The following is a 26135-nucleotide window of genomic DNA, read 5'->3' as shown; positions in this document are numbered from 1 at the left end:
CATAGCAGCAGGGGAGGTACAGGTAGTAGAATTATAGTACAGAGGAGAAGTAAAAAATGTATACAATATAATTAACTATGGAAATGCGCATATGGGCAACAAGGTGCTAGATGAGGGTACGTATGCCCTCTCACTCAGTTATATTTGAAAACTTATTTTATCCCACTTTATGCTTTGCTCTTGCTTGTTTTACACAGATTTTATGTCTTATTTCTTACTGATGTAAAGCACTTTGAACTGCAATCCCCTGTATGAAAGGTGCTATACAAATAAAGTTATTACTTTCCCTACAATAAATATAGTTGCAATATATAATCTAAAAATGCTAAATATATGCTCTGATGACTATACAGTATACACATAAGGTAAGTATATATTGTCCTTTTAGGTGGGAGTCAGCTACTAGGTTCCTTGTAGTTGAATGTCTGGCAGCAATCCCTGCCCACTGTTGTGGAGCCTGATGGCCGCTGGTATGAAGGACTGGCCGAGGTGGTTAGTTAAGGGGGGGTATAGTATCTACTATAGTATCTATAGAGCAGGATGAGAAGGAAGCTGGCTGCTATCCTGGAGAACCCCTCCCATCCCCTCTACAAGGAGCTAGTCAAGATGAGGAGCACGTTCAGCCACAGACTCACACCCCCCTCCCCCGACACTCCACTAACCGCCCCAGACAGTCCTTTGTGCCGGCGGCCATCAGGCTCCACCACCGTGGGCAAGGAGCGCTGCCATCAGGCTCCACCACCGTGGGCAAGGAGCGCTGCCATCAGGCTCCACCACCGTGGGCAGGGAGCGCTGCCATCAGGCTCCACCACCGTGGGCAAGGAGCGCTGCCATCAGGCTCCACCACCGTGGGCAGGGACCGCTGCCATCAGGCTCCACCACCGTGGGCAAGGACCGCTGCCATCAGGCTCCACCTTTCCTGATTGGCCACCAGGAATGTCTGACCACAGGGCGGTCAGGTGGCGTAGCGGAGATTGCGTTCGTCACCAAATGCCGGAGACGCTGGATTCGCCTGTTCGAATCCAGCTCACAGCTCCGGGGTTGTCACCAGCTTGGCTGGCCGTTCACACTAATACAATTGGCAGTATTAGAGGGTGGGAGAAGCTGGCGGGGTGGGTCCGGGTCGTTGTAAACAGCGACTCCTACAGTTCAGTCGGGGCGCCTGCTCAGCGCGGATAGGATCTAAGGGGGGTAGTGTGATCCTTCCACACGTTACACCCTCTCAGTGAGAGTCCGCGCTGCCAGGTGAAAGGAAGCGGTTGATTGGCTAGACGTGTGTCGGAGGAAGCACGTGATAGCCTCCACTCTCCCAGACCGACTGTGGGGGGTAAGTGCGCAGCGACCAGGAAGGGGATTGGGAATTGGCATAACGACTAACATTGGGATGGGAGAAAAAAGGAGGGGGAAAAAGATAAAAAAAAAACAAAAAAAGGGAATGTCTGACCACTAAGTGTGTCTTGACTAGGGGTGTAACGATGCGACCTCACAACCATTCGATTTGATTAAGATTATTCAGGCAACGATTCAATCCATCATGAAATCTCTTCATTTGACCAAGATTCGATTCGATTAATTTTCAATCAGTTAATTCCCCAATAAATGTTGAATACACAAATGTGGCTGGGGGAACTGATTCACTCAGCATGATGGACTATAGGTCAATAAAAACAATACACAAATAAATTTTTCTTTTCTCGATTATAATCGATTCTAACACATTAGAATTAGGGATGCTCGATATTGGCTTTTTTACCGATACCGATATTCCGATATTGTCCAACTCTTAATTTCCGATACCGATATCAACCGATACCGATATATGCAGGGTTTCCCCCCCCCAAAAAACTGAATAATTTCAGGTAACTAATAATTTCACTGGATATAAATATAACAAATATTGTTATTTTTTTTTATTTTTTTTTAACCGATACCGATATTTTCCGATATCACATTTTACTGCCGATATCGGCCGATAATATCGGACATCCCTAATTAGAATCGATGCATTTTGATTAATCGATGCATCGTTACACCCCTAGTCTTGACTCTTATCCACCAAAACCTGCACGGACTATGACGTATATCATGCCCGTTAAGGTACAAACCCTCACCTGCACCTGTTTATTTTTCTCATATTTCTATCTTCAGATACAATTGTATTGCCTATATTTATGTATTTCTACTATTACCCTACCCATGCCTGTACTTCCCCTCCCCCCATGCTGCGATGACGCCCACATTTCATCATCTACTGTATCGGATTGTCTTATTCACCTCCTCTGTGTGTGTGTCATAGGTGGAGACATGGAGTGGGAGAGATGGGAAGAAAGTGATTGAAAGAGAGAGAGGAGTGTGTGAGAGAGAAGAGAGAGAAAGGGAGAGAGCGAAACAGAGATGAAAGAAAGACACAGAGAGATGAGAGAAAGAGACAAGAAAGAGTGAGAGACAGAGGGAGACAGACCGCTGCAAATCAAGCGATACCCAGGCTTTAAAAAACTTTTGTATGCACGTCTGAGACGTTATGCTATATAGTTACATATAGCATAACTATATTGTATAGTAGTGTATATAGGACTCATTACCTTTCATTCGTAAGCTTAGCATTGTATAGTATTTTATCTTGGTACCTTTTATCATGTCTATTATCTATTATTATTATTATTATTATAATTATTATTATTATTTTTGCACAATCAAGGCGGGCATGGCCACCTTCATTTCACTACACGTCTTATGTATGTGACTAATAAATCTCTTGAATCTTGAAACCTTAAAGGAAAACTAGATAGATAAAGATAGATACCAGTTTCCTCTCTGTGCGTTCAATAGAAAGCTATCTGGCTGCATGTTAGCCTAGCTTAGCACAATGAATGGAAGCGGACATGACCGGGTAGCCTAGCCATTGTCCAACTAACACCTCTCCCGAAGGCTACCCGGTCATGTCCGCTTCATTGTGCTAAGCTAGGCTAACATGCAGCCAGTCGAGCCAGATAGGTTTCTACTGAACGCACAGAGAGGAAACTGGTATCTATCTTCTCGTCTCTCTCTGGAGAAGACGGTAAGCTCATTTCCCAAAATGTTGGAGTGTTCCTTTGAGACAGCTTTTGTCCCAGCTTTTCGAGATCCTTCAGGGTTTCAACACGGGCAGAAAGAATCACAAGGCCCATGTGCTGAGAGACGGAACGAGAGGTTTCTGTACGGGCAAAAGAACGAGCCGCCCCATGGCTCGTCCTCAAGCATCTCAAGGACAGATGGGTCCTTATCCAGGCCAGCCAGCCAGCCTCAAGACAGAACAATGAAGGAGCCTGGAGACACCGCAGCTCTCCTGTTGAACGTGAAGATAGATTGGACTGACCTACAAACCTACAAGAACAGTAGCAGACATACATTACTGCAGTCAGGATGAAGAGGAAGAGGAGAACAGTAGCAGACATACAGTCCTGCAGTCAGGATGATGAAGAGGCTTAATGCACACTAATAGAATAGAATAAAATAGAATAGAAGTACGTCATTGATCGCAAGGGACACTCAGCCAGGAGAGAAAGGAAACGGACCAACACCATTGTTACACAAACTTGAAAAAACGGTTATGTGGCTGCAGACAATAACTCATAGTATATAATCAGATTCAAATTCGTTATTGCCTATATCATTTATTGTAACATAATATAACCGATACATACAGACCCTCATCTGCACCTTTGTTTACAGTTTATTTTTATATTCAGTTAATAGTTTACTTAAATCTTTTTCTAGGGATGTTCGATGTTGGCTTTTTTTTACCGATATCCGATATACCGATATTGTCCAACTCTTAATTTCCGATACCGATATCAACCAATACTGATATATGCAGGGTCCAAAAAACGGAATAATTTCAGGTAATTAACATTACATATCTCTTGTCGTGGAATTAATACATTATGCATACTTTTCACAATAAATAAAATAAGAATTTGTTCTTACTTGCTTGCCTGGGTAAATAAAGGTTAAATAAATGTAAAAAGAAAAACTATACAGATAATTTCTGATATTACATTTTAATGCCAATATCGGCCGATAATACCTGACATTTTCTGATATTCAGATATAATTTTATTGACTATATTTAAAGTATAGTCACATTTTGATGTACCCCCTATGTGATCTCTATAATCTGTCTTTATTATCACATGAAATACCATCTATCTGGAAGCACTCAAAAATCACTCCTCTCCACAAAGCAGGCAATGTACTAGATCCCAATAATTACAGACCAATAGCAATTATCTGTTCCATAGCAAAAGTCTTTGAAAAGTTAATTTATAAACAACTGTCTAATTATCTCAGCAACAACAATATTTTATCACCTTCGCAATCTGGTTTTCGCTCCAATCATTCCACAACTACTACTTTATTAAAACTCACTAATGATATATTTTCTTCATCTGGTAATGGTAATCTCACTGGTGCAATATTTATTGATTTAACAAAAGCCTTTGATTTGGTCAACCATTATCTCCTATTAGACAAACTGTACGCTATTGGCCTCTCACGCAATGCCCTACTTTGGTTTAATTCATATCTGCACAACAGAAAACAATGTGTTGCTATACAGGATGGTAGATCTGAATTGGCAGTACAGGAATGTGGGGTGCCACAAGGCTCAACATTAGGCCCGCTCTTGTTCTCAATATTTATTAATGATCTCCCCTCAATTTTCACAGGTTGTAATACTCAACTCTATGCCGACGACACAGTGATATATACATCTCAAATTACCTTACCTCAAATTCAGTCAACACTGCAATCAAATTTCAATAAACTCAAATCATGGCTCTCGGCTAATAAACTTTTAATCAACAAAACTAAAACTAATACTATGCTCTTTGGGACCACCCGTAATCTTGCATCCAAAACCATTAATCAACCATTTAATATCACTTGTCTGGACGGTACACAACTACATAGAGTTGATCACATTAAATACCTTGGTCTATGGCTTGATTCAGAACTCTCATATAAATATCACATTGATAATATTGTTAGAAAAGTCAACTTTAGTGCTGGTGTTCTCTACCGCAACAGAAAATGTTTCACACTCCCTGTCAGAAAGAAACTGGTTCAGCAACTAATTTTACTAATTTTACCCATCATGGATTACGCTGACGTAGTTTACCAAACTGCATCTAAAACCAACCTTCTTCCACTAAACACACTATTCAGCCGAACGCACAATTGGAGGGGGGCTTCCCACCCTCCAGAACATTTACAACAAGCGGTGCAGGGGGAAGGCTAAGAGAATCATCAAGGACTCCAGCCACCCGAACAACTGCCTCTTTGAACTGCTGCGGTCAGGCAAGCGATACCGGAGTCTTAAGGCGAGCACAGAAAGACTCAGAAGAAGCTTCTATCCCCAGGCCATCAGGCTGCTCAACGAACAATAAACACTATGCAACAACCATCAAATGCACACAGCACACACATCCACACGCACACACTCACTTTAAACAAACAACTCACTGCAGCACCCACTTTACACACTTTAGAACACCTAAACACACTTTACACTTTATATTTATTGGTAAAGGATTTGCACTACAACTCGTACACCTTACTGTAAATTGTACCTAAATTGTACCTCATCCCATGTTTGCTCTGCACTATATAGTATTGTATATTAGTACATTGCATAGTATATTGTATATTGTATGGTAACTCAGTTACTTCTATTCTGCATCGAACATTGTACGTCTATACTGAACACTGTGACCTCTATTTTTACCTCTATTTTACATGCTATACTATTTTATTTCATACTTATCTTGTCTAACACAGTCTCTGGAGGGAAACAGTAAGAAGCATTTTGTATAAAAGTATTCTGTACTTCTGTATGACAACTATTAAAGAAACTTGAAACAACCGTCTATGCAGATTTGCTCTTGGCTGCCCATATTTGACACACCACTGCACCATGTATGAACATCTTAATTTGCCAGCTCCCACAGTAAAACGACAGCAGCACTGGTTACAGTTCATTTTTAAATGTATTCACTTCAATTATCCGCAATATCTCAAACAGTATATGGACCCTTTCACCTCTAGACATCAACTGAGACACTGTGCACAGCTATTTTTTAAAGTTCCAACAAATGTTACTACCTCAGTTGGCAAAAAAGCATTCATGTTCAAAGGTCCATCTGACTGGAATAATCTCCCAGTTCATATTCAAGCTATAACATCCTCACAACTGTTTAAAACTGTGCTGTCCTCTCACCTTGAGATTACTTGTTCATTTTTCCACCAATAATAGTATAACAGATCTTTGAAGCAATCACTTGAATATGTGCTCTGTGTTTTGTTGTTTGGTTGTCTTATGTTCCTCTTGTTTGATGTTGTTTGAACCTGTTTATTATTAATTTTATCTTGTTTTGTGTTTGGTTTTTGTTTGCTTCTTTTGTTTTGTTATGTCTAATACATAATAATTTATGTATTCTGTAAGCTGTGGACCCCCTTGAAAACGAGATGGTTCATCTCAAGGGGTAATTCCAAATAAAGAATTTCAATATATAATACACACAATTGTTAAGGGGATGCAGACCAGAGAAAGACGTTTGTCTTGTTTACATCAGGGTCCCCCATTTTCAATTCATAGTGACATTTATGACATACACAACATATATGACATCATGACATTTATGGCATAGGGACATACATGACATACAGGTATATAGTACTGTTACATTTGTGACATATACGATATGCAAATATACAGTACTGTTACCCATAGATCCTGCCAGAGTATATACAAATGATGTGGAGGGGACTGTACATTAGGAGGGGGTGGGTGGGTGGGAGAGAAGTATACATACGGTGGGGAGAGAATATACATACGGTGGGAAGGAGACTGTACATTAGGAGGGGGTGGGTGGTTGGGAGAGAAATATACATACGGTGGGGAGGAGGCTGACTATTAGGAGGGGGGGGGGTTGGACATTTACGGTGGCCAGTTTCGAATTGCAGCCTCCCGTAGGTGCTCTTTAAGAGCGGTTTTGAATGTGGGTAGGGATTCACATTCCTTTACAGCTTTGGGTAGGGCGTTCCACATTGATGTGGCATAATTGCGAAACGTGTTTAGTCCCTTGTTTGAGCCGAATCTGGGTTTAACATGATTTGTTGAGCTTCCTCTGGTGTTGTGGTCGTGGTATTCACTGACCTTTGGGAAGTATTTTGACATGTACATGGGTACCTTAGTCGTATAGTGTATCTTGTAGACCAGGCCCATTGCAAGTTGCTGTACTCTGTCATCTACTCTAAGCCATCCTAGGTAGTCAAAGTGGGCAGGGGTGAGGTGGGTTCTACGGGTAAGGTCAACTAGAAGTCTGACCAGTTTGTTTTGTGATGTTTGTAATCTTGTTTTTAGCGCCTTTGAGGTGTTTGGTACCATGAGGTGCAAGCATAGTCGTAGTACCCTTGAATGAGTGCTCCTGCCAGAGTCTTCACGGTATTCTTGTTTACCAGAGAGGAGATCCGGTACAAGAATCTAGTTCGTTGGTTGACTTTTTTTATTACCTTGGATGCCATTTTGTCACAAGAAAGATTTACCTCTAGGATGGAACCTAGGTATGTAATTTCATCTTTCCTTGTGACAATATTGTCACCCACTGTAACTGAGAAGCCGTCGGTCTTGCTGAGTTTGTTATTTGATCCGAAGAGAATGGACTCTGTTTTACCCAGGTGTAATGTAATGATAGTTTGTTATCAGCGAGTCAGGTGCAGATTCTGCCGAGTTCTGAGCTGAGGGCTTTTTCAACCTGTAACTTGTTCTTGTCAGAGACCAGCAGGGCTGAGTCGTCCGCGAACAAGAACAAGTTGCAGTCACAAGCTGACAACATGTAATTTGCATAAATTAGGAAGCCTGCATTTCCCCAAGGGATCAATTAAGGAATATCTGATATTAAAGAGCTTGATCTATAGAGGTTTTACTTACTACACAGTACTTTAACTTACTACTTGCACAAACCAATGTAAAAACAAGCGTTTTACAGCCTCAATGAACAGTGAACACAATAAAATACTCACAATATGACAAGATCTTCACATTACATTTATTATATCTATATTAACAACAATCACATCAAATATTCATCACAGGGGCTACATTGAAAATGGCCCTCCCTCATTTTGAGTCTCAATTTGTACTTCCAGGCACTTTCTGAAGTGCTTTTGATAGTCTATCAGTGAGCTGGATACAATCCTACCTGGAGGGGAGAGAACAGATGGTGGAGGTAAATGGTACCCTATCCCCCCCTCACAGTGAGCTGTGGTGTTCCACAAGGAAGCATACTAGGACCGCTACTATTCCTAATTTATGCAAATTACATGTCATCATTACATGACTGCAACTTGTTCCTGTTTGCGGATGACTCAGCCCTGCTGGTCTCTGACAAGAACAAGTTACAGGTTGAAAAAGCCCTCAGCTCAGAACTAAGCAAAATCTGCATATGGCTCGCCGACAACAAACTATCATTACACATGGGCAAAACAGAGTCCATTCTCTTCGGTTCAAATAACAAACTCAGCAAGACCGACGGCTTCTCAGTTACAGTGGGTGACAATATTGTCACAAGGAAAGATGGAATTACCTACCTGGGTTCCATACTAGAGGCTAATCTTTCCTGTGACAAAATGGCATCCAATGTAATAAAAAAAGTCAACCAACAAACTCGATTCTTGTACCGGATCTCCTCTCTGGTAAACAAGAATACCCTGAAGACTCTGGCAGGAGCACTCATTCAAGGGTACTACGACTATGCTTGCACCTCATGGTACCAAAGCACCTCAAAGGCACTAAAAAACAAATTACAAACATCTCAAAACAAACTGGTCAGACTACTGCTTGACCTGACTCCTAGAACCCACCTCACCCCTGCCCACTTTGACAACCTAGGATGGCTTAGAGTAGACGACAGAGTACAGCAACTTGCAATGGGCCTGGTCTACAAGATACACTACACGACCAAGGTACCCTACCCATGTACATGTCAAAATACTTCCAAAAGGTCAGTGAATACCACGATCACAACACCAGAGGGAGCTCCACAAATCATGTTAAACCCAGATTCAGCTCAAACAAGGGACTAAACACGTTTCGCAATTATGCCACATCAATGTGGAACACCCTACCCAAAGCTGTAAAGGAATGTGAATCACTACCCACCTTCAAAAACACTCTAAAAAAACACCTACGGGAGACTGCAATTCGAAACTGGCCCCTACAAATGTCCTAACCCAGTTGTACAGTAAATGACCAAGTATGGCTTTGTCAGTATTCCAATGTACAGTGTACAGTGTGTGTCCCCCCCCCCCCCCCCCACCTCCAATGTACAGCCCCCCACCCACCCACCCCACCTACCCAACCTCCTCCAATGTACAGTTTCTACGTCAAATGTATATACACTCTTTTTCTGGACACTTTTTGTACCACAAACAGTACTGTATTTGCAAATCTGGTATGTCATAAATGTATAGATGTAGCAGTACTGTCTATCTGTATATTGTGTATGTTATATATGTTATGATGAATTGAAAATGGGGGACCCTGATGTAAACAAGACGAAAGTCTTTCTCTGGTCTGCATCCCCTTAACAATTGTATGTATTGAGCTGTACTGTACTGTACCCATTCTGCAATCTGTTAATAAACTTTTCAATCAATCAATCAATCAATCAATCAATCAATCAATCTCCTAAAACAGCAGCAAAGGAGAAGGGGGGAGGGAGGAGAGAGGAGAGAGGAGAGAAGACGCAGGAGGGAGGAGAGAAGATGCAGGAGGGAGGAGAGGAGGGAGGAGAGAGGACGCAGGAGGGAGGAGAGAGGAGGGAGGAGAGGTAAATGTCAAGACAGCTGTCACCTGGTCCCAGCAGACAACAGCTGGCATTTAGGAGAAAAACAAACACCATATTGTTTACACTGTTTATTTCTCCTCATATTTTTTTTATTCAGATCTAATTTCATTGCCTATAATGAAATGCTAGTCCTTTGTGCCAGTGGCCATCAGGCTCCACCACACTCTATACCAGTGATGGCTGTTTACTGCAGAGTGGAGGGACTGGGAGATATGTTACTGACCAGACACTCTGTATCAGTGATGGCTGTTTACTGCAGAGTGGAGGGACTGGGAGACCGATGTTACTGACCAGACACTCTATATCAGTGATGTCTGTTTACTGCAGAGTGGAGGGACTGGGAGACCCATGTTACTGACCAGACACTATATATCAGTGATGACTGTTTACTGCAGAGCGGAGGGACTGGGAGACCCATGTTACTGACCAGACACTCTATATCAGTGATGTCTGTTTACTGCAGAGTGGAGGGACTGGGAGACCCATGTTACTGACCAGACACTTTGTATCAGTGATGGCTGTTTACTGCAGAGTGGAGGGACTGGGAGACCCAAGTTACTGCCCAGACACTATATCAGTGATGGCTGTTTACTGCAGAGTGGAGAGACTGAGAGACCCATGTTACTGACCAGACACTCAATATCAGTGATGGCTGTTTACTGCAGAGTGGAGGGACTGGGAGACCCATGTTACTGACCAGACACTATATCAGTGATGACTGTTTACTGCAGAGTGGAGGGATTGAGAGACCCATGTTACTGACCGGACACTCTATATCAGTGATGGCTGTTTACTGCAGAGCGGAGGGACTGAGAGACCCATGTTACTGACCAGACACTATATCAGTGATGACTGTTTACAGCAGAGCGGAGGGACTGGGAGACCCATGTTACTGTCCAGACACTCTATATCAGTGATGGCTGTTTACTGCAGAGCGGAAGGACTGGGAGACCCATGTTACTGACCAGACACTCTATACCAGTGATGGCTGTTTACTGCAGAGCGGAGGGACTGGGAGACCCATGTTACTGACCAGACACTCTATACCAGTGATGGCTGTTTACTGCAGAGTGGAGGGACTGGGAGACCCATGTTACTGACCAGACACTATATCAGTGATGGCTGTTTACTGCAGAGTGGAGGGACTGGGAGACCCATGTTACTGACCAGACACTCTATATCAGTGATGACTGTTTACTGCAGAGCGGAGGGACTGGGAGACCCATGTTACTGACCAGACACTCTATATCAGTGATGGCTGTTTACTGCAGAGCGGAGGGACTGGGAGACCCATGTTACTGACCAGACACTATATCAGTGATGGCTGTTTACTGTAGAGCGGAGGGACTGGGAGACCCATGTTACTGACCAGACACTATATCAGTGATGGCTGTTTACTGCAGAGCGGAGGGACTGGGAGACCCATGTTATGACCAGACACTCTATATCAGTGATGGCTGTTTACTGCAGAGTGGAGGGACTGGGAGACCCATGTTACTGACCAGACACTATATCAGTGATGGCTGTTTACTGTAGAGTGGAGGGACTGAGAGACCCATGTTACTGACCAGACACTCTATATCAGTGGTGACTGTTTACTGCAGAGCGGAGGGACTGGGAGACCCATGTTACTGACCAGACACTATATCAGTGATGACTGTTTACTGCAGAGTGGAGGGACTGGGAGACCCATGTTACTGACCAGACACTATATATCAGTGATGGCTGTTTACTGCAGAGTGGAGGGACTGAGAGACCCATGTTACTGACCAGACACTATACCAGTGATGGCTGTTTACTGCAGAGTGGAGGGACTGGGAGACCCATGTTACTGACCAGACACTCTATACCAGTGATGGCTGTTTACTGCAGAGTGGAGGGACTGGGAGACCCATGTTACTGACCAGACACTGTATCAGTGATGGCTCTTTACTGCAGAGTGGAGGGACTGAGAGACCCATGTTACTGACCAGACACTCTATACCAGTGATGGCTGTTTACTGCAGAGTGGAGGGACTGGGAGACCCATGTTACTGACCAGACACTCTATATCAGTGATGGCTGTTTACTGCAGAGTGGGGGGACTGGGAGACCCATGTTACTGACCAGACACTATATCAGTGATGGCTGTTTACTGCAGAGTGGAGGGACTGAGAGACCCATGTTACTGACCAGACACTCTATACCAGTGATGACTGTTTACTGCAGAGTGGAGGGACTGGGAGACCCATGTTACTGACCAGACACTCTATATCAGTGGTGACTGTTTACTGCAGAGCGGAGGGACTGGGAGACCCATGTTACTGACCAGACACTATATCAGTGATGACTGTTTACTGCAGAGTGGAGGGACTGGGAGACCCATGTTACTGACCAGACACTATATATCAGTGATGGCTGTTTACTGCAGAGTGGAGGGACTGAGAGACCCATGTTACTGACCAGACACTATACCAGTGATGGCTGTTTACTGCAGAGTGGAGGGACTGGGAGACCCATGTTACTGACCAGACACTCTATATCAGTGATGACTGTTTACTGCAGAGTGGAGGGACTGGGAGACCCATGTTACTGACCAGACACTCTATATCAGTGATGGCTGTTTACTGCAGAGTGGAGGGACTGGGAGACCCATGTTACTGACCAGACACTATATCAGTGATGGCTGTTTACTGCAGAGTGGAGGGACTGAGAGACCCATGTTACTGACCAGACACTCTATACCAGTGATGACTGTTTACTGCAGAGTGGAGGGACTGGGAGACCCATGTTACTGACCAGACACTGTATCAGTGATGGCTCTTTACTGCAGAGTGGAGGGACTGGGAGACCCATGTTACTGACCAGACACTGTATCAGTGATGGCTCTTTACTGCAGAGTGGAGGGACTGAGAGACCCATGTTACTGACCAGACACTCTATACCAGTGATGACTGTTTACTGCAGAGTGGAGGGACTGGGAGACCCATGTTACTGACCAGACACTGTATCAGTGATGGCTCTTTACTGCAGAGTGGAGGGACTGAGAGACCCATGTTACTGACCAGACACTCTATACCAGTGATGGCTGTTTACTGCAGAGTGGAGGGACTGGGAGACCCATGTTACTGACCAGACACTCTATATCAGTGATGGCTGTTTACTGCAGAGTGGAGGGACTGGGAGACCCATGTTACTGACCAGACACTATATCAGTGATGGCTGTTTACTGCAGAGTGGAGGGACTGGGAGACCCATGTTACTGACCAGACACTCTATATCAGTGAGTGCTGTTTACTGCAGAGTGGAGGGACTGGGAGACCCATGCTACTGACCTGACACTCTATATCAGTGATGGCTGTTTACTGCAGAGCAGGAGGGACTGGGAGACCCATGTTACTGACCAGACACTCTATATCAGTGATGGCTGTTTACTGCAGAGTGGAGGGACTGGGAGACCCATGTGCTCAAGGACACTTCCACACGCTGCCCGGGAATCAAACCGGGAACCTTCTGATTACCAGACAACCCCTCTACCTCCTGACCCACTGTCGCCCTTCCGATGAACTCATTTACAAGCGGTGAGTGGATCGGTTTTGTGTGTTCAGACCGTCTCATCGTTAGCTGGCACACCGACGTCGGGTGTCATCGCTTTTCAAACTAACCAATCCGGTTGTCATCGCATTTCAAACTAACCAATCAGGTTGTCATCGCATTTCAAACTAACCAATCAACAAATCCAAAATGTCAATATTTAAAAACCTTCATTCAAATTGATCTGATTCCATGTGTTTTAATGTGAACTGCATGTGGGAACAGAGCAGGAGGAAGACCAGCCTCTGGGACATAGATATATATAACTAGATGGTGAGAGGCGGAGTCTCCAGCGTAGTTCACCGACGGCCACCATAAACTAATTAAAAGACAACAAAGCCACAGGTCTCGATAATATACCGGCCAGGTTCTTAAGGCATGCAGCTGGTAACTCATATCATTAATCTCTCCATAGAACAGGGCAAGGTACCTTCTGATTTTAAAAGTTCTAGAGTCATCCCCCTCCATAAGAAGGGAAAAACATCTGAAAAGGGTAACTACAGACCAATTTCAGTTCCAAGGTCATGGAAAAGATTATTCACGAGCAGATTAATGCATTTTTAACAGGTCACAATATTTCATTCGAACTTCAGTCAGGTTTTAGACGATCCCACTCTACGGAAACATGCCTCCTTTATTTAACGGACCGCATCAGAAAAGAGGTTGACACAGGCCACTTTTGTGGAATGGTCTTGCTCGACCTCCAAAAGGCCTTTGATACGGTCGACCATGGCATCCTGCTAATGAAATTAAAGGCCATAGGCTTCAGCAGGTTGTCAATTGAATGGGTAAACTCCTACCTTTCGGGAAGGACCCAAATGGTCGATATAAATGGTACCTTTTCCTCCCCCAAGAATGTTAGCTGTGGGGTGCCTCAAGGGAGTGTGCTAGGGCCACAATTTTTTTTATTATATATTAATGACATGAAATCTGCCTGTATGTCTGACCTGTTTTTATACGCTGATGATTCTGCCATTCTTGTGTCTCACAAAGACCTAGGAGAGGTAGAGAAGACCTTAAGTAAGGAGCTGTGGAGTGTGGGAACATGGCTGGTCGACAATAAGCTGTCTCTCCACCTTGGTAAAACTGAGGCCATACTTTTTGGATCCAAAATAAAGCTGCAAAGGTCCCCAGGGCTGAAGATCCAGGCAGGAGAGTCGGTCATTGCTGGTAATGATTCGGTAATATATTTAGGATGCACCTTGGACGAATGTCTCACAGGGGAGGCTATGGCCTTGAAAGCCCTGGCTAGGATAAGCCAAAGGACCAAATTCCTAGCACGTAAGTCGGATATGTTGGATAGAAAAACACTTAGGACGTTGTCAGGTGCCCTGATAGTCATTTTGACTACGCTGCCTCCTTCTGGTACAGTAGTGCACCCCAGAAAATTAAAAATAAATTTCAGACTGCCCAAAACAAATTGATTAGAGTAGTGTTAAAGCTTCCTACCCGCACTCACCTGGATGTAGCCATATTTAATCAACTTAATTGGCTCCCAGTGGAAAAACGGGTTATTCAAATCAAGTTGGGCCTTACCCATAAAATAATGTATAATAGGGTCCCCTCAGCCTATTCTTTATTCCCAGCGGAAGAGTGCTGCCGAGTGCTTCCGCGTTTTCCCTGATTGGCTGCGACACGCCCCGCGGCAGCCGCAGAGCGGAGCAGCAGAGCTTGCGGCATTATGTAGCCGTAATCCCCAATGTTTTTCATTCGACGCTTAGCTCAACTGGTATGCCGCCGTGCTGTGGATCCTGCGGTCCGTTGGTGACAAGTTCGATTCCCTTAAAAAAAAAATTAACATGCATTCTTTCGCTGGTTAAGTTTAGGCATGTTAACTTTAAGCATTGTTTCGGAGTTGGTTATGGTTAAGGTTAGGCATTGTTTCGGAGTTGGTTAAGGTTAGAAGGGTTAAGTTTAGGCGCTGTTAAGGAGCTGGTTAAGGTTAGAGTTTGTCTTAGAGAATGGCAATAGACAGCCTATTTCCGCACTGCCGCTCTCTCGCGCTGCCGCGGTCACATGGGCGTCGCAGCCAATCAGGGAAAACGCGGAAGCACGCGACGCACTCTTCCGCTGGGAATAAGCTACACGCGTCCCCTCATATCTCAAATTATTTTATGTGCTTTAGGGACACCCACTCCTATGCAACGAGGGGCAGTTTAACTGATATCAAACTGTGCATTTTCAGTAGCTCAATGGGGAAAAATACCTTTCAGTACTCTGCAGCCTATGAGTGGAACAAACTGCCAGTGTCCTGTTACGAACTGGCTCAAGCTCGCAACAAGAATAGGGAGACACAGGCACAATTTAAGAAATAACAAAGAATTTATTATAAGTAATTTAAAGGAGCAGCCAATATATATGAGTATCAGTGTGTCAGCAGTGTGTGGATGAGTGTATGTGCAGCATGAATGTGTAGGTGTAAAAGCAAAGAAAAGCAACCAAAACAAATGAACCAAAAGTAACAGCCAAATGACCAAAGAAACAAATAACCAACAAACAGCAACCAGACAAACAAAGAACAAAAAAATGGGGAGTTCGCCAGAGATCAGAGGCAGCCTCTCTCTGATATCCTGTGCCTGGGACACCCCGGCCCAGGTGTGCCCCAATTAGCTGACGAGCCTTCCCCAGCTCTGCTCTGCCAGCCAGAGCAGAGGAAGACAACACAGTGTGGGGGAGGGTCGTCACAGTCCATAAAAATGATTGTCTCAGAAGGATTTTTTTTTAAAAGATATGAAGAAATGGCTTAGTCACGTAGGATGATGATATATGGGGGTGTGCTGTAGACTTTGTGTTTTGTTTGTGTTATTGCATTTATTTTGTATTGTATTTATATGTCTTATTTGTGCATGGTGGATACTAGTCATCTTGTCCATTGTCCATTGTGAGGACCACAATGGAAATAAACCGTAAGGTTTTATTGTGTTTTAATCCTCAACGATTTTAGATTATATGTGATGGCTGTACATGTGTGTACCGGTATTGTATGTAATTTTGATTGTCAAATAAATTCAATCAATCATCTTGTCACTTGTCTCATAACATGAATGTCTACTCTATGGTGCATGTACTATTGAAATAACCATAGCTTGCTAAATTTTCAACCGATTTACAAACGGTTTGGTTTATTACAAACTTTATTAACACTTTGATTGCCTAAGGCTAAATTCATGATATACCATCCGTTGCCAGCTCTATTTAACATGGAGAAGTTCCCCTTCTTTGCAGGGCTATAACTTTTTAAATTTTATTGCTAGATTGCCATTATTAGGGCCCATTCAAGGTCCTATATGTATTGTTCATGGTGTAGCAACGTTAAACTTTTTCATTCACATATTCATACTAAAATATGATCTAAAGTATAAGTATGTTTTCATCTCTTTCTGCAGCTTTCTCCAGAACGTGATTTATAGCCCCAAATGCATTATATTGATGATGAAATACAGTTTGATAGCAATCAGCGCGATATAAAAAATTCCAACTGGAAGTACTTCTGGAAGTTACTACACGTCATCTGATGTTGACCGGATGGGCGAGGGGGCGTTTATAATTCCGTGGGCAGCGTTATACCATTCATCTAATGTGTGTCATATGTTCATCAGATCAGTTAGTATCGAACACGGAAATATTACACGCTAAAACTCACCCCAGTCTCCGCGGGCCGTTGGGCGATCAGCGTGGGGTAGACAGTTTTCCATTATGGGATGTAAAAATACCCGGTCCATTTCCAGGTTGTATAATGGTATATATACACGTCCAAATCATGTTGTTTATCGAGTTATTGGCAACGGATCGCTATGTATTGTGTCAAGATGGAGTCGCGGGAGCTATAGAGAGTGGCCGGAAGTAATATGGGTGATCAGCACTTCATCCACATCACTTCCTGTTTGGCGCTTCTGCCGATCGGCCACCAGATGGCGCTCTTGAACCGCTAGACTATTGAGAGGAGCTCAGAACTGTGTGTGAAGGCTGCGGATGGAAAATATGATTCCGATCACAGATTTTTGAAATATTGATATCAAAGACGAGTTACGGCGTCCTCGGCAACTTGAGCATGTCGGGGAAGGACGCCTAAACACGTTTTCGGCACTTAAAGTGTTAACGTGGCTATGACTCAGGGTGCTTGGACATGTTGAAATTATTTTCATATGAAAGTCCATTATATAAGTATGCGGTATGATAACTACATCTCTGCCGTTTATAACAAACCAAACCATTTGAAAATCGGTTGAGAATTGACCAAGCTATGGTTATTTCAATAGTACATGCACCATAGACATCCATGTTATGAGTGCTGCCTGTGGCAAGATGGCCGCCACGTGGCAACGTCGGTCTCCATTGGCCAGCAGCACGGGTGAGTCATCTAGCCTTTATATATGTCTATGCATTCAAGGGGATACCAAAAGGAAAATAGAGCAGGAAAGCAACTCTGTCGGAAAGTTCACACTGCAAGCTCTAGTGCTCAATTCTGATTTAACACATTGGTCGCCATAAACGAGTTACGCCGTTTTTGGCAGCCATGCGTTGTTCGCCAACAACGGCGTAAGCCGTTTTTTAAATCAATATTTCATTTTTTTGCCATGGCATTCATAATTCATCCAGCCAACCTCCGGTGCTGCAGCGGGACCCGGAATGAGATTGCAACGCCTCAATACCGCCGCCTGGTGGATGGTCGGGAGAGTTACACTCTCAAAAAAAAATTGTGATCGGTGCGTCGAGGAAATTCCTCCGGCAGTAATATCTTGTTACGTGGGTCCAGACAAACACTTGCGTGCATATGGATCGCTTCCATAACGCAATCATCGATATTATTGCGGCATTTATTGCGCCATACAAACCGGAAATGGATCTAGGCGATTGGCGTCAAATAATTGGGATCTTTTTCTTCCAGTCTCATCGGCGAACGGTAAGAGGACAGTAACGTTATTTTCAGCCCGATTGTGCGTTTCTTTATTTGCAAACAGTCTGATCAATATATCAACCCATACTACATAAAGCCGTTACCGACGATAAAGGAATTATAGACGACCCCGCCCCCCCTTTCCTCCACGCATGATGAGGGCATAATGTATACCGATCATATACATTTGAATTTTTTAATATAGCGTGTATAGGAAAGAAACGGCAATCCATAATCTATCATATGCGTTTGGGCCTATAACTAGCGTTTTTCGAATTACAGCAGAAAAGCTTATAAACATACTTATATTCAAGACGGTATTAACACAACAAGGTATGAATGAAAAAATATAACGTTCCCACATCCGGAACGATAGATAATCGATGTTGAATGGGCCATAGTAATATCAATATAGCAATACAATTTAAAAAGTTATAGCCCTGCAAAGAAAGTAAACATCTCCATAGGCTTACAGTGCTGGCGGAGAGTGGTATAAGATGGGCACAATGCCCGGCGCCCAATGTGTTAATGTTCAGATCAGATTGTTTTGTTTAATGTGGCCAATATCAGATACCAGTGTGAACTAGTCACACGCTCCTGAACTGACCCGCATGCGCAAAAATGAACAATAAAGAAGATGGCCGTAAACATAGAGGACAATGAGGTCACCGTTTATGGTTTATATATGATGTCTGCGCTCTGGGAGCCCAGCTCCTCTGTGCTTGGCCCGCTCAGCCAGGGCCTCCTGCAGGTTGGGAGCCTGGGAGTTCACTTGTTAATAAATTTGATGGCTTTGTCATTATAAATGATTTCCCATATATTTTTTATCTTTGCAATTTTGTAATACAATACCAATGGGTTCAAATGGTAAAATCAGCCATTTTGAAATCCAAAATTATGCAGGTTATATTTATCCTATCCCAAAAATGACCTCATATTTGAATTCCCCATTAAGAAACACATCATTTAGACACCTTGCATGTTATGATTTCCTTCAGATTCATCTTGGCATCCATGTATGGCCAAGGGGTGAAAAATGGTCAAATCGGCCATTTTGAAATCCAAAACAATGTAGGTAGGAGTTATCCGATTAGAAAGATAATCCCATATTTGAATTCCCCACAAAAAAACACATATTTTAGACACCCCACTCGATTGATTTTCCAAAAAAAAAAAAGTATGGCCCGCCCTACCGCCCGCTCATCTGTGCTTGGCCCGCTCCGCCAGGGCCTGCAGGTTGGACTCCCCGCCCCACAACTCCCCGAACACGTCCCTCTCGCTCCTCAGAGCCTCCGTCAGCGGCAGCTCCCGCCCCGACACCACCACCCTCTTCACCGCCCGGACCACGGGGGCGGGGCCTCCGGTGAACCCGCCCAGCCACGCCTCGGCCTGCCGCAGCAGGGCCCCCGCCCCCTCCCCTGCCCCGTCCAGGACCCCGTCGGCCAGGCCCGTCCGCAGCCCCAGGTCGGGGTCCACCTTCACGGCGCCGGCCAGCAGCCTCAGGGCGTGCTGGCTGCCCACGATACGCACCAGCCGCGCCGCCCCGCCCCAGCCCGGCACCAGGCCCATGCGCTTGTGGACGAACTGGACCACGCTGCCCGGTGCCATCAGCCTACAGGCGGGTGTGTGGGGGGGGGGGGGGGGGGAGAGAGAGGGGGAGGGGGAAGGGGGGGGGAGAGGGAGAGAGAGGGAGAGGGGGCAGACTGTTAGAGGATTTAATGCACATCCTTGGGTGTAAAATAATAGTTTGGGGAAGATTTAAGTGTGAAGCAGAATCATTTCTTTCACAAACAAAAGTCTCTTCTGAACCCCTCTCTCTCCCCTCTACCTCTCTATCCCCCCAATCTCTCTCCTCTCTATCTCTCTCTCTCCCCCTATCTCTCTATCCCCCCAATCTCTCTCCCCCCCCCTCTCTCTCCCCCTCTCTCTCCCCATCTCTCCTCTCTATCCCCCATCTCTCTCCTCTCTATCTCCTTTCTCCCTCCTCTCACCCTCTCTCTCTCTCCCCCCTCTCTCTATCTCTCTCCCCCCATCTCTCTCCTCTCTCTCCTCTTTCTCTCTCTCCTCTCTATCTCATCTCTCTCCCCCCTCTCTCTCTCCCTCTCTCCCCCTCTCTCCCTCTCTCTCTCTCCCCCTCCTCTCTCCCCCCTCTCTCTCCCCCCTCTCTCTCTCCTCTCTCTCTCTTTCTCTCTCTCCTCTCTCTCCCCCTCTCTCTCTCCTCCTCTCTCTCCCCCGCTCTCTCTCTCCCCCCGCTCTCTCTCTCCCCCCCCGCTCTCTCTCTCCCCCCCCTCTCTCTCTCTCCCCCCCCTCTCTCTCTCTACCTGAAGTCGCAGGCGGTGGTGAGTTCTGAGCCTCCCCCCACAGCCCTCCCCTCCACCAGCGCCAGGGAGATGAGAGGCAACCTGTCAACAGAGGACAACAGACATCACAGCTGAGGTCCGTATGATATATAACTTCATGTTTCATATTCTGTGCATAAGCTACACATCTTATTTTCTGATACAGTCAGATCATCTTCACTGTGTTTCATAAAAAAAAAATCCATCTTAACTCAATGAGCGCCTAGAGGTCACTGTTTACCGTCTGGTAAGAAGGCCAGCGCTGTAATGCAATGGGGATAATGCCGGTGTTTGCGAGTGCTAAAACTATATTAAATATTATAGCTATGGATCTAATAAACACGTCGATTGTCAGTGAGTTTCTTCCGGTCAACATGCAAAAAACAGATTCATACATACATTTCCGTTTTATACCGCGGTGAATATGAGTATAATTTTAGAGTGATCCTGTCGAATCCCAATAAACTCCAGCAAACGGCGCTTCAATGCATTTCCTTAGAAATCGTGCCATTTGTCACTTGATTTATGAATTGTTCTGAAATAAACGCTAGATTATTGGTATTATATGTTTCATCATGCGCGCACGGAAGCGGAGGCTGAAAAGTCGCCCCTCCGTGCTTTGGTCGGTGCCAACCGCACGCACACACACACAGACAGGTTGTGATCGTTACGAAAGAAACATCGGATTAACCCAAGATTGATAACATAGAGTCCTTACCTCACATCTGATGTACTGCAAAAAGATTAATCCAATTCCTGATCGCCATTCCAAATATTGATTGCGTTTATTGATCCAACGTTTCTCAACCAAAACACATGAATCCACGCTGCTCCAGTGTCCCCCAATCAGTGTGTTATAACGTTAGTCATGACCGAGAAGGAAAACCTGGACCGGACTTCTTAGATCGATGCACAGCCTCAGCCAGAGGGATTCCAATGATGTGCAATACCGGCCGCAAGGCGTTAGGCTGCGGTATTGGCCTTTTGCGAGCTCAGACCCATTCCCAATGATAACATCAGGCTGGATGGATGAAAAATGAATGGATATAGCGAATAAAAGAAATAACGATTAAAACCCAACTTTTCTCGTGATTGGCGCTCAACCACCGGCGAGATAACCCGACTTTTTTCGTCATTGGCGCAGAATGAGTTAATCTTAAAATCAATATTAATTTGATAAATTTTATTTAAATATTCAGTAGTTATGTTTGTTGATAAACCACTTCTAATAACAACTCAGCTCATCACTTCTCTAGTCAAATAGTCAACCAGTCAACTAGTATCTTTTGTATTTTGTATTTATTTATTAACACAAAGAGTTAAACAAAAGTTAAAAAAAAAAAATACATAATAATAACCATATTGTGTATGAGAAGTTTAGAAGCCTACAGGCTTATCGAGAACTTCCCCTGTTTTGTAAAATCAAACATACAAAAATATAGATATTATTTAAAGAAATACCAGTAATACATTCAAAAGATATGTGTTAATACAAACATAAATACACACAGTACATACATGCATATATACTGCATACATAATAATACATAACCACCCACCCACCCACCTGCCTACAAACCTACCCACCCACATAACCAAATGCATATCTACATGTATGACCTATTTATCTAGTCATTTACATTTAGTCATTTAGCTGAACGCTTTTATCCAAAGCTTACAAGTTCTGTGCAACAAGTCAGCAGGAAGGAAGGTCCAACTCTGACAGCTGAGGGTCAGTGAAATACTGTTCATCAAACAGTGTTTAACTTGAGTGCTACAGTCTTGAGTGCATATTAGTATAGACATTAGCATAGTAGGTAGTAGAGACATATTAGCATAGTAGGTAGTAGTAGAGACATATTAGCATAGTAGGTAGTTGTTGTGAAGGATCAGATTAAACCGAATATATATATTTATTTATGGATATATATTTAATAGTATTTGTATATCGTTTGATATCCCCTGTATATTCCTTGTACAATATGCACTGAATATCCCTTTAGTCTACTAAACAGCCCATAATAGTTTCATTCTACCATTGGACGAGAACCTGGCGCCAGCAGCCATACCCCTAGGTTCAAGTTCAATCGTGCCGCCCAACATGTCGTGGCAAGCCCGGTTCCGCGTAGGAATACGTCTGGCGAAATACGAATGGTACTATTTGTTCACAGCGCATATATATATGGCGCAAGTAAAGTAGAACTTTCTTTTAGTCCATTAGTTCTTTACCCTCCAACCGAGTAACAGACGCGAAGCCTCACCCACGACGCACGTGTGGTGCAGTAAGGCCTACTTGGCCTCAGAATAGGCATTGAGATATCTTGTGGATTAATAGTTGAATTGTCATAGTTTGGCACTATACCGTCGAGTTGGACGTATTTCTATTAAGCTAATAATAGTCTATTATGTATGGTGCATCGTTCGGTTAGAGTTATAAAGTTATCAGTACCCCCATCGTTCCTGACGTTATCTGGAGTCTTAACCAGGCTGGGCAGACCACTAGTGGTGCTTGCATCCGAGGAGCTCCGGGCCAGGACGAGGAGACCTGTACATTGGATTACTTTACCCGGACGACGGCGAGCCTTCCACGGCTTGGATTATCTACATGCTTTGGGTGCTTTGATTATTCCATGGATAACGGCCAACACTGCTGAGTGTTGGAACTACCCCCCGGAGAGGAGTCCAGGTGAGACGGCGCTCTACACCAGTGAGGTCGCCTCACGTCTCTCCGTTGTGGACCGGCAGCTACCGTCCACCAGAGGGTCCAGCTGTATTCATCTGCGGCCCGAGGTTCTGTGGGCATCGTGTTCAGGACTCTGAATTCTCCCAAGAAATCGTCGGCCAGATGGGATACCGCCAGCGGCTCTTCTAACCCCCCCTCCTACTGTCTTACAACCAGCGGGACCCCCCCCCCCTTAGTGTATCCAGCTATAATCATTTAAGTACCATCGCTATAGTTCCCTAAAGAACCGGGTTGTATACTTACTCCCTGCGTAACCAGAGATTGGACATTCAATGTTGATTTACCTACGAATACTCATTTGCCATACAAGTGCATTTCAAATCATAAATGTCATCAAGTGAACGTTGTATATACCCTTTGCTATATAAAATATTCGATTTGTACATTTGTGTGGACTTCGTTTCATCAGGTGGGAAAGTGTTCATCATATCTATATCATGTACTGGATGGCCAGAAGTTAAAGTACAAGAGGTAGTGGTTTAATAATACCATACTTATCAATACAGTCAGGGAATTGTACCCCTCAGTTACAATTGGTCCTTCGAGCCGGAGGGTAACTAGTGTAATATTAATATAGTGTTATTAATATTAAAATGGCCTATGATGAACACTCCACGAAACGGTCCTCCTAACGTAGGACGCCCGCGGCGCAGACGACAGACACCTCAGTACTTAGAGGATTACGCTGTCAGTCAACTACCTAGCCTTCGACAAACGGTAAACGCTGTAAAAGTAGAAAGTAAAATTATGTCTGACCTTAACGACCAGGTTTCCCCGACCACAGAGGCCCCAGTAGGTTCTAATGTAACTGACCAAGCTCACGGTGGGGACCAGGAGGGAGCTGACATGCCTTTACCCCCCGCCAATCCCGAAGAAGTAGTCCCCGACCAGCCCCGGGAGGAAGACAACCCTACAGAGAGAGAACTCTGCACGGAAGAAGAGGAGGAGAGCGCCGAGGAAATAGAGCTCCAGGACTCCCCAACGAGTACACCCAGGAGCGGCTCACCCAGGAGCGGCTCACCTCCACAACCGCCTTCCCCCAGCGAAGCGGAGAGGATGCTACAACAGGCGTTCCTCGTCAGCCTGACAGCCTCTACCGAACGCGATCGACTTCAGGGTGAACGCGATCGTCTCCAAGCACAGACGCTTAGCGAGCGCGAACAACTCCAAGCGCAACAACGGAGCGAAGAAGAGCGCATACGCCTGGAGATGAGACGCCTTCAGACGGAAGAGAATATGGCAAGAGACCGAGCAGACACGCAGCGTGCCGCTGCCGGTGCCCAAAGAGACGCAGAGCGCGAACTCGCTCTCATCCAGCGCGAAGCCGAGCGCGACAGACTACAAGCCGAGCGCGACAAGCTACAAGCGCAACTAATGGAGCAGCTGATCCTCAAGGCAACACCCTCTCCCTCCGCCAGGGGTTCAAGGAACTCGTCGAGACAACAGTCAAGGGCAGCGTCTCCTAACCGAGCAAGCGACCCTGAACTTGACCAACAGACCGAGCCTATACCCCCCGCAGACCCCCTTCCCAGACCGGTCCAAGCGAGACCCAGCTACAAGGAAGGAGCGGCATACACTGCGGAGAAGCTAAACAAACGACTACAGGATCTGGAAGACCTGATAGAGGAAGAAGAGGGAGAGGAGGAGAACCAAGCCCGACGACAGCACAGTACTCCACCGGACCAGGAGGTCCAGTACAGCCCAGGCTATACCCCCGCGGCGCTGCGCTACAGACCCCCGACCCTATTCACGGGTGAGCACGACGCACGACCAGCCCCGAGGAATAGCACCTGGACCAGCGGGCCATGGTACCCTGTCGGTACCAGCCCACAGAGAGGCGCAAGAGGGGACTCGCCTAGGAGGTCTCTCCCCCAACGCTCGCCGATGTATCAGCCATCCACGGCGTCATACATTGCCACGCCGTCGTTTCCAGACTTCACCTATGAGAATCGAGCACAGTACACGGAGCTCCGGATGTGCTTAGAGACAATGATGGTGGATGTCGCTGATGAACGCCACAAGTATGCAATATTACTGAAGCACCTGAAAGTACCGCGAGCGCACAATATAGCGCTAGCCTATGCCACCTCTACGACCCCATACACCGCGGCCCTAGCAGCGCTGGACCAGAGATATGGACGTATATGGGATTACGTAATCCAAGAGATAAGGCATATTGATCGCCTACCCCCAGCAACAGACAATCGATCATTAGACGACCTGTCAATCAAAGTGCAGTCCCTGGTAGGGATGCTGGGAGCGCAAGGGGAAAAGGGCATGCATGAGCTATACGCCAACTCTAACGTCGAGAGGATTTTGGAGAAGCTGCCACCCGCAAGACAAGAGCGTTTTAGGCGGCAGAGAGACTACCGGGATCCTAACGGCCCCGAACCATCCCTCCTTGATCTAGCCGACTTCCTGGCGAGAGAAGTCAGCAGCTTACGACTGGATACGTTCGGGCGGAGCACGCCAAGCTCCAGAGAGGGACCCAGGAGAATAAATGATGGAAGAAGATCGGTGACTGGCATGCACCAATCAGAGTCAGTACCGAGCAGTAAGAGCCACAGCACCCCCTCGAGAAAAGAGAAGTGGAAGATGGTGTGCCCCTACTGTGAGAAAGAACACTGGCTGTCACAATGTGACCTGTTCACAAAGATGAATGCAGAAGAAGTGAGTCAATGGATAAAGTCCAACAG

General features: G+C 45.1%; 1 protein-coding gene across 2 annotated transcripts in view; it reads right to left on the bottom strand.

Annotated features, from left to right (window-relative positions):
• Positions 1 to 15808: 15808 nt before the first annotated feature.
• The window catches only part of echdc1 (enoyl CoA hydratase domain containing 1), a 37890-nt gene continuing 27563 nt past the window's right edge, over positions 15809 to 26135 (bottom strand). For both annotated transcript variants that reach the window (XM_084307373.1, XM_084307372.1), the window contains exons 6-7: positions 20679 to 20759; positions 15809 to 19969 (exon numbers count right to left, since the gene is read on the bottom strand). In XM_084307373.1, the coding sequence (XP_084163499.1) occupies positions 19558 to 19969; positions 20679 to 20759 (493 nt within the window). In that variant the 3' untranslated portion in view covers positions 15809 to 19557. The remainder of the gene's footprint in view (positions 19970 to 20678; positions 20760 to 26135) is intronic.

Source organism: Notolepis coatsorum (assembly GCF_963971535.1).
Source record: "Notolepis coatsorum genome assembly, chromosome: 2".
In the NCBI taxonomy this organism is placed as follows: Eukaryota; Metazoa; Chordata; class Actinopteri; order Aulopiformes; family Paralepididae; genus Notolepis; species Notolepis coatsorum.
The sequence above is the reverse complement of the archived record's forward strand: the minus strand, read 5'-3'. Positions and strand labels throughout refer to the sequence as shown.